Below are 10544 nucleotides of genomic sequence, written 5' to 3' on the forward strand. Positions count from 1 at the left end.
CTTTGAAAACTAAGAAACGGAAACGGAAGCGGAACGCTGCCAACAGAGTTGCATTGTGCTTTTGACTTCATTAGGCATTCGATTAGCTACTAATGAAATAATAATAGATTCGAATTTTGTAGGGAAGATTGAGCTCAATAAGCGTCTTAATGTAGAAAACTGCCTTTATTATTCAATAAGCCGTCTGTGTGAAAATAGAATTAATGTAGAAAATTGCCTTTATTATTCAATAAGCCGTCTGTGTGAAATTAGTATTACCATGTTTCATCCCTTTTTTCGTATTTGGTATAGAATTATGGCATTTTTTTAATTTTTCGTAATTTTCGATATCGAAAAAGTGGGTGTGGTCATAGTCGGATTTCGTTAATTTTTCATACTAAGATAAAGTGAGTTCAAGTAAGCATGTGAACTAAGTTCATTAAAGATATGTCGATTTTTGCTCAAGTTATCGTGTTAACGGCCATGCGGAAGGACAGACGGACGACTGTGTATAAAAACTGGGCGTGGCATCAACCGATTCCGCCCATTTTCACAGAAAACAGTTAACGTCATAAAATCTATGACCCTACCAAATTTCAAAAGGATTGGTTAATTTTTGTTCGACTTATGGCGTTAAAAGTATCCTAGACAAATTAAATGAAAAAGGGCGGAGCCACGCCCATTTTGAAATTTTCTTTTATTTTTGTATTTTGTTGCACCACATCATTACTGGAGTTGAATGTTGACATAATTTACTTTTATACTGTAAAGATATTAAATTTTTTGTTAAAATTTTACTTTAAAAATTTTTTTTTTTTTAAAGTGGGCGTGGTCCTTCTCCGATTTTGCTAATTTTTATTAGGCGTACATATAGTAATAGGAGTAACGTTCCTGCCAAATTTCATCATGATATCTTCAACGACTGCCAAATTACAGCTTGCAAAAATTTTAAATTACCTTCTTTTAAAAGTGGGCGGTGCCACGCCCATTGTCCAAAATTTTACTAATTTTCTATTCTGCGTCATAAGTTCAACTCATCTACAAAGTTTCGTCGCTTTATCTGTCTTTTGTAATGAATTATCGCACTTTTTCGGTTTTTCGAAATTTTCGATATCGAAAAAGTGGGCGTGGTTATAGTCCGATATCGTTCATTTTAAATAGCGGTCTGAGATGAGTGCTCAGGAACCTACGTACCAAATTTCATCAAGATACCTCAAAATTTACTCAAGTTATCGTGTTAACGGACGGACGGACGGACGGACGGACGGACATGGCTCAATCAAATTTTTTTCGATCCTGATTATTTTGATATATGGAATTCTATATCTATCTCGATTCCTTTATATATGTACAACCAACCGTTATCCAATCAAACTTAATATACTCTGTGAGCTCTGCTCAACTGAGTATAAAAACGAAACTGTCCTAGCACAAATCAGACTATAAACAATGTTATCACGTTAATTTTCAAAAAACTGCACTCATCACACACTGTGCGGCTAGTGGGCACTCACCAAACTTCGATGCAGCAGAGATTCTCGCACAAGAACAAAACTACAACAAACGATACACATGGGAAATGTTACACATAATTAACACGCCCACAAAAATACGAATACGTCATCTACTAAACAACAATAGGACAGTAGCAAACTCCTGATTAGACGGTGCAGACCTAAATACCAAACAATGTATGTATGTTAATGTCAAATGATGTAATTGTGAATTTTTGTTAAAACTTTTGTTTGTAAACATTTTGTTAATTTTTACTAGTGAAATATGTGATTGTTAATTGTTTGTTTTCTATGTTTTTATGTTGTCTTCAGTGGCCCTGAGGAAGGTTACCGCAGTGTAGCCGAAATATATTGGCATAAAAAACCGAAAAACTTTGTTTTTCAATTGGGTTTTTAGACCTTGAGCCGGCAAAAAATCAACATTTTTTTTTGTTGACTCGTAAAACCGGTTAAAAACTTTTCCTTGGTGAAAGTGTATCGGATTCCGGGGATACCCATAGCATTTCGGATTATAGCATCATGACGAATCATGCATCCCTTTTCATAAAAATCAAAAAAAAAAAAAAAAATCCGGACATTTATTTTATAAGGCCGAAAATAAAAGTTATATCCGTACTTCTATTTCTTAAGAACAGAATAAAAGTGCGACCCCATAACTAAGATACGGTTCGTCCAAATGAAATGAATTTTTTACCAATCCATTCTCGTAAATATCTGGATTTGAAACCTGTAGAGACACTACAATTTTTCCTACTAACACTAGAAACTTGTTATCGAAAAACCATAACCAACTGCTGTTGTTGCGATAAAGAAACTCCCCGAAGGTTTCGGGGAGTGTTATCGATGTTGATGGTCCTTTACCGGATATATATCCGGTATGTTCCGGTAACAAGCACCATTAAGGTACAAGTTCGACCATCTCGGGAACGATTCAATGTGACCACATTGAACCACCAATAATTTTTTCTGAAGGACTTTTATTACAAAAGGAATAACAGTTTGGGTCCCTGGCTATAATTTTTATAGGTTTCGCTTTTTTTGTATTCCTGTAAAATTTAACGAAATATGCATCCCCATTGAATGAAGCTCTAAAAATATAACCTTTATCGGTGATCTATGGAAAATTTCAATCTTTTTTTTTCACGAAGTGTTAAGATTCTCAAATTCTTACTCAAAAATTATAAAAAACGATAATAAAAAAGCGAAGTGAATGAAGCAAACGCGATCCAGAAGCAATTGAATATTTTGACAGCAAAAATGAGTGTGCGTGACACTTTGCGTCGCTATATAATACGAAAAAACGTAAGACAATGACGTGCAGTCACCGATAGTCACTGAAGCGAATGAATGGTCTTCTATGATACGAATTTGGTTTCACTTGGGTGAAAGTGACTCCTCGCGTCGCTTTTCATTATACATAATAACGCCGCAAGTGAATATCTTATCTGTCAACTGCCTGACAGGATGTTCAATATGGCTACTTTTTAGCGTTTTGACGGGGTGTTCAATATGGCGGCGCATAGGGCCGCCTATCTTCAGCGGGTGATAGAAAGAGATACAGAATGAGACAGCGATAGTCAATTACAAATCAGGTGATCCAGTCACTTTGGAATTTTGACGTCTGTGCAAGAGATATCACACTTAGTTTGATTCACACAATGTTTGAGGAAATACATATTCTGTAATTTTTGTTTTATAAATTTACCTTTATTGTGTTGGTGGCTTTGAGAGAAAGGAGAAAGATGAAGAAATTTCTTCGCACTTCTGGTAAGCAATATATTGAACATGTGTTTATCTATTTTGTGGTATGATATTGTGTTCAGTACGAAATTAATACCACAGTTTTAGATTCTAGTAAACCAATTCGAAGTGACTGAAGGGGAATTCAATCTTATAAGTAATCCGAAGATTCGAAGATCTGTTGTCTGGAAATATTTTAGTCAAGTGCAGGTCGATTCTGCAAAATGCAAATCGTACGAAAAAATGCAAAACAGGTAGAAATACAAACAATTTTTTAAATCATTTGAAGTGGTCACATCCAACGTTGATGGAAATGTCTTCATCAATAGCTCTTATAGAATCCTTTTTTGAACCTAATAACAACATAAGGAAGTCTCAGTCTGTAGATGAGCGAAAAAACAACTGGATTCTGCTTTGATTAGAATGATTGCCACAGATATGCAACCCTTTAGGATTGTCGAAGATAACGGATTCAGATCTTTTACACAAAGCTTGGATCCTCGGTACGCTTTGCCTTAACGTGTAACATTAAGAAACACACTTTTAACAAATTTATGAAATCAATACTTTTTATGACATAGACAGCAGCAAACACGAAAACAGAAGTGGCAAATTTTATGAAATTTCGTCAATTAAATTCCTTTTTCCTTTTTATTTTCAATAAGCTAAGAAAATACTTCTATAATGTTTTTAACTGAAACTACGCCAACCATGACACAAATTGCCGCATGTTTTCAATTAAAAGTTCCGTATAAAAAATAAATAAATGTAAGGCGCGATAACCTCCGAAGAGATCTTAGGCCGAGCTTCTCTTCCAATTTGCATCGTGCTCCTTTTAATTTTTCTTACAAATTGGCGGGACGGGACCTACTTGTTTTATGCCGACTCCGAACGGCATCTGCAGGGCAGATGAGTTTTCACTGAGAGCTTTTCATGGCAGAAATACACTCGGAGTGCTTGCCAAACACTACCGAGAGGCGACCCCTCTTAGACAAATTTTCTTCTAATTGAAAACCTTGTTTCTAAAATTTTGATGTTGCTTTGCCCGGCGAAGCACGCTTCCATCACACCTCGGCGGCCGCAATAAGGTCCGTATACCTCATTGATTAAAAAGCTGCAAAACGAATACTGAGAACATGTTACCTACCTTACGTATGTAATAACTACTTCCTTTTTATATGACGCTGAACATAGATCGATTCTAATGCCATAAACGAAGCGAGAACATTATACATATTGTAATAATAAGTAGTAAAGAAGCAAGTATATTGCTTAATGTTCCCAATGTTGTTTTCCTACATTTTGATATAAAAGATTCAAAAATGCGCAAAAAGTATGACATTTCGGTAAAAACTATACTAATTATCTCACTCCGATCAAAGGATGAAGTGAAGACCCATGTGGCATTCCTTGACGCTTCCAATTTTGTCGGCAGGCAACGAAACGAGAAACTATCCAGCTTTATTTGTCGGGAAAAACCGTGTAAATGGTTAAGTATGTAAGCAAGTACGCTGTTACAAAGAATAAGCAAAATTTAAATAAACTATGTTTGGTTCGATTTAATCAATTTTTTTCTAGAATCGAATCGAAAAAATCGATTCTAAAAAGAATCGAATCTAGTAGAATGATAAGAATGGGACATGCAATCGATAAAATATAAGCGAACACAGAAAATAGCGTTCCATTGAGTCATCGTGCTCTGGATCAAATCCCATTGAAACGATCGGGATCCACAAATCACAAAACCAAGATTGCGCATTGCGCATGTAAACAAAAGATCAGCTGTTTTTATGGGCAATTTTTACGTCATATTCCTTTAGCTCTTGCTTTTTCCTTTCTTTCATTCGCTCAAGCAGTCAAGTGTGACGTCGATGTGCAGAACGAAGCAATTTTGAACTCATGAATGCGCAATCTTATGATTGTGATCAGGATCAGTACTATGAGAGTTGGCAGCACTCAACGATTGTGTACACATAATAGGGTGTGTTATTTTGAATTTATTTCCCCGACTCGCTCCATAACATTTTATTAAAAAAGTTAAAACGAAATAAATTAATTTTGAATTCCCCTACATATCAATACAATTTGATTACTCTTTCTGACTAAATAATGAGTTATTATACAATTAAACAAAAGAAATAATCAAATATGAATACTTTTGATGATAAAAAACTGAGTATAGTTTTTCAATCACATTTTGGAATCATATTTGAAACAAATGTGTTTACTTTATGTGATCAAACATTTTTAATCATTTTTCATTCAGCTTTCTGAACTTTTCTGACTATCTTTGTTGACTGAATAACGAATTTTATAGTGGTTGAAATTTTACTTTTCATTGAAGATCTTTTTTTTCACATACACATATTTTTTCAATTATGAAGTTCAGAAAAAATATATTAAAATTTTATTATTTATACAAAAGATTTTCTTCAAGACAAGAAATATTGTAAATACTGCTCGTAACTGAATATGTCCTTAGCCATTTCTCCACCTTCGGCTTCCCAGAAAATACAAATCCAACCATAATACGGCCCATACATGACACAAAAACCTTGGGCAAATATAAAACGACGAAATTTGTGCGAATGAAAATTTTTACATACACGGCTCAAAAACACTGCGCAATATTCATTTTTAAAGTAGCGCAACAAATGAAACATGTATTTTAATTGTATAAAAAAGGCATTAATTTTATAAAAATTCACTATTTATTTTCCACAGTGCTGGTAATTCACGGTATTAGTCGAAAAACTCGCACAGAAGCATTTATTTTCCATTGTATTTATAAAATATAAATTTTAATTGCAAGACCAGCTCAACTCATTGCAGCACTGCGCAATATTCATTTTTCAACTACCGCAACAAATGAAACATGTGTTCTAATTGTATAAAAAATTATTATTTATTATTGAATTTGTGTGAATTCCTGTTACAAGCTCGAGATGGTCCTTGCGCCTTCGATATTAACATTTTAAAGCAATAATTACTGATGTTATATTATCAGGAACTACAGGTAAACTGTGTAAGATTCACCACACACGAAGAAAAAAGCATGTGCAATATTTGCAGACATGCGTAAATATCAAAATCGTTTTGATTTTAGCGCAGTTTTCTGCGCAAATAGCGCAACCAGTGCACACACCGGGCAAATCCTTGTGCAAATTGGTAATTGGCACAAGGATACTTGAGCCGTGTAATTGGCGTATTAGACAATGCAAAGGTTGTGAACTATTTGAACCCTAGGTAAGTGAAACTCTCTTGGCATATGTACCTGGATATGGCTTCAACATCCCGTACCATATCGCATTTTAAGATGTTGACGATCATTGCTGATGTTGGATGTTGTAGTAGCAGGTGTATATCGGTCAAGTTTATTGGCGAATTACCTTTGGTCCACATGGCTCACTTCCACATTCTTTCTTCCCCCTGATGAAATAAGATGAGATATGAAGAACAAATGCATGATAATCGTATTCGAAAATCATTCAAAAATCTCAACCAAAACGATTGAAATATGTTCACGAATGTTTTTGTTTTTGTTTTTATCGGCCTATTGATAAATGATTCAAGGTTCGATTCGAGCTCAAGGCCAGAACAATAATTTTTTTCTCATGATAATTATTGTTATTTTTTAATTTTTCTATTTTGTTTTTGGAATAGTAAGTAGAAAATTTCACGAATATGATCAGAAAATGACTGTGAAAATTTTACAACGATATCAATTATGAATAAAAAGAGTTTCGAAATATGAATCATAAATGATTATTCAAGAAGAATCACATTTAGGGTACATTTATCTCCCGACGATAGATTAATTTTCGAAAAGAAAATACTTTATATTTGAACGTTTTAAATCATCTTAGGGTATGTTATTTGAAAATTTGATTAAAATTTTCAAACAAATTACTGATATGATCAGTTCTTTAAAAAGTGATATTTTTCCAAATAAAATTTAATGGGATTTTGCCCTTTAAAAAAATCTAGCGTAATAGTGCTGCTTAACAAAAGGGTCGGTAGTTCGAACACGTCCGAAAATGTCGAGAGGTACCAAAATAAGCGTTTTGAACAAAATATTTATCGTCCCAGGGTTGATATTGAACATTTTACTTCTGTCAGGAACTTTGTGCAAAAAGCAAATGCACATTATGATGTGGTTCTTGTAGTTTTAAAATAAAAAAAGTTTAGTTTTTCTATCATGATTTAAAGTGAATGTAGGTATGTTTTGGACCTAATAATTGGTTTTCCGACTTAAAAGCTGTGTTTTTTTATTCTTCTATATACGTTTACGCTTAAACTTTATATGGACTACTAAGCGACAAACTTTAAATACACCTCTGAAATTGCTGCGCATAAAATTTGTCCTACTAAATTTCAATACGCATTATACTCAGATGTAACTGAAATATGTGTCTCTGTTTCACCCTCTACACTAATTCTATGTATCCTATGTGTGTCCACAATTCACCGCAACTGATTCAGCTATATGTTATACCCTATGGCCATCAGAGGGTTGTGTATCCGCTTTTCGGTACACCCTGTGCTGTAGCTGTAGTTATTTAACCACTGCCGCTACATGGGTCTCTAAGAATTATCTAAGCGAGGATAGGCGTTTTTTTCACGCGCAAACGAAACGTTTACGCGTGTAAAAAAAAAAAAACACGACTAAAGTTAAAACTTATGGTTTGTCGAGTTGGAAAAATATGTTAAATATCGGATGCCCTAGTGCATATGTCTGTAAGTGTATGCTGTCGAAAACACAAATCACACACACAAGATTGCGCATGTAAACAAAAGATCAAGCTCAAGCATAAAGTGTGACGTAGTTGCGCAGAACGAAGGAGTCATCTCCGTAAGCATTTTGAGGAAATACGGCACCTGAGAACTTAGCCGTATCAAGCAAAAAAAAACAAGCAGGTCCTTGCTGAACTCCAAAACAGGCGTCGGACCTTTATGCCGGGAATTGCCCAGTGAATCCAGTAATCAGGGAACAGTACCCAAAACTTGCGGAAGAGGAACACATACTCCCCAGGGAAACGCGACCCTCTGGCTCAACTTCTTTCCGGATACTGTAAACTCTTACATATCCAGAATCAACCCCGACATACAAAATGTATGCCCCGCTTGCAATGTGTCCCCACATGACACCAACCATCTCTTTAATTGTAATGTGGAACCAACGCCTCTAACACCCCTTTCATTATGGTCCACCCCTGTCGAAATAGTAAGTTTCTTTGGACTCCCGTTAGAGGATATTGATGGCAATTTGTGATCGGTCGCAACTATTAGGTGGGGCGAAACATTGCTACAACAACAGCAACCATTTTGAACATCCACGTCAATGGCACTACGCTACCGACTGTCTTACACCCCTAAATCTTGGGTGTGACGTTTGATCAGGATCTACATTTTGGTGAGCATGCAGCCGCAATTGTACCGAAAATCCAGTCGTAATAAAATCCTCAAATAAAAAAGATAAACGCTCTTTACCACTTACAACGCAATTCGCCAGCCGATTGCATGCTAAGCGTCCCCGATATGGTCGGCAAGCCTAAAGACTACTCACTGGAAGAAGCTACAGGACTGCCAAAATAGTGTCCTCAGGACCGCCAGGGGTTGTCTTCTTTTGTCCCCAGTACACAATCTACATAATGAGGCGAGAATACTCCCCATTAGGGAGAGAAATGAAATGAAACCTTGGCATCCCAACAGCCATCTGATTGAAGAGCCAACACCGCCCAGGGGTTTAAGGAGTCATCTCCGTAAGCATTACGAGGAAATACGGCACCTGAGAACAAAGCCGTATGAAGCGCAAAAACACAAGCAGGTCCTCAGTGAACTCCACAAACAGGCGTCGGACCTCTATGCCAAGAATTGCCCGGTGAATCCTGTACTCAAAGAACAATACCATAAACTTGCAGAAGAGGAAAGCACACTCTCTAGGGAAACGCGAGTCACTCTAGCTCAACTTTGATTTGGATACTGTAACAGGTTAAACCCTTACCTATCAAGAATTAATCCCGACATACAAAACATATGTCCTGAATGTAACGTGTCCCCACATGACACCAACCATCTCTTCAACTGTATTGTGGAACCTTCGCCTCTAACACCCCTCTCATTATGGTCAACCCCTGTTGAAGCAGCAAGTTTCCTTGAACTCCCGTTAGAGGATATTGATGACAATTTGTGATTGGTCACACCTATTGGATGGGGCGAAGCACTGCTACAATAACAATAACAACAACATGTATGTAATAACATAGTCTCCATTGAAAAATATTAAATAGTTTTCGTACTGATTATTCTGCAGCTTATATGATTCAGATATTTAACACACAAGTCTATAAGATATATATCGTCCAGCTGTTTCCGACGACCGTATGATTTTCACCACTTGACCACGCTTTAAGCCGAAATACCGAGCAACAGGATCACCTGCTTGTATACGCATCAACATGTTTTCCTTGAGCTTATAACGTGCCAACAATTCTTGTTTTTCTTCTGGTGTCATTACTACATGTTCGGGGACTAATTCATGTTCAGTTATATTGATCAATAGTTCAGATTCCAGGAATTGCTCTAAAATATATTTGGGTGCCATATCGACAAGCGATTGCTTGGCTGACGGTGTCATTCCTGCTTGCACCACAACGATAGCACGATGTATATTTTCTTCCTGCATACGTGTGCAATAGGTTTTAATCGTTTTTATACCGATTTTAGGTTCATCTGGGAAGAACACAAACATTTGATCAGTTGGATCATCATTATGTGCTACCAGTACGATAAGATCAGAGCGTGCAGGTCGTTTTTCACTAGGCTTGTCACCAAACATTTCTTTAAATTGCTCCAATGTTTGATCTAATTCATCTTGTGTCACTAAATATCCTCGGTCGTGGCTAAGTTGCATTATAGTTTTACGAATGCGCCACAATTTGTACGTCTCAGCTTCATCATCCATTTTGTGGAAAACTTTTTATTTTATACAAATGCGGAAATTTTTTGTCCAAACGCGTACAAGAGACGCCGATTTGACAACAGAAATGTCTGCGAAATAGCACTGGAATAGTATCGATTGTTATAACCTTGTTATCGATACTTGGAAATGCATGTCATACCTCGTGTTCCAATGGTACATGAACCATCACAAATAACACCTTGAAGATTGCGCATTCACGGGTTTAAAATTGCTTCGTTCTGCGCAACTACGTCACACTTGACTGCTTGAGCGAATGAAAGAAAGAGAGAAAAAAGCAAGAGCTAAAGGAAAATGACGTAAAAATTGACCATAATAAACATCTGATATTT

At 36.1% G+C, this 10544-nt stretch overlaps 1 protein-coding gene across 1 annotated transcript; it reads right to left on the bottom strand.

Moving 5' to 3' along the window:
- Nucleotides 1–9501: 9501 nt before the first annotated feature.
- Polr2E (DNA-directed RNA polymerases I, II, and III subunit Rpb5) lies at nucleotides 9502–10291 on the bottom strand. The gene has a single exon (XM_067778837.1). It carries the CDS (start codon nucleotides 10195–10197, stop codon nucleotides 9565–9567), a length of 633 nt encoding a protein of 210 aa, XP_067634938.1. The 5' UTR covers nucleotides 10198–10291; the 3' UTR covers nucleotides 9502–9564.
- Nucleotides 10292–10544: the final 253 nt, after the last annotated feature.

This window comes from Eurosta solidaginis, chromosome 4, assembly GCF_040869045.1.
Source record: "Eurosta solidaginis isolate ZX-2024a chromosome 4, ASM4086904v1, whole genome shotgun sequence".
Classification (NCBI taxonomy): domain Eukaryota; kingdom Metazoa; phylum Arthropoda; class Insecta; order Diptera; family Tephritidae; genus Eurosta; species Eurosta solidaginis.

Bases quoted from the DNA above. Each gene is read 5' to 3' on its own strand.
- Polr2E (XM_067778837.1), bottom strand. From the start codon at position 10,197: ATGGATGATGAAGCTGAGACGTACAAATTGTGGCGCATTCGTAAAACT.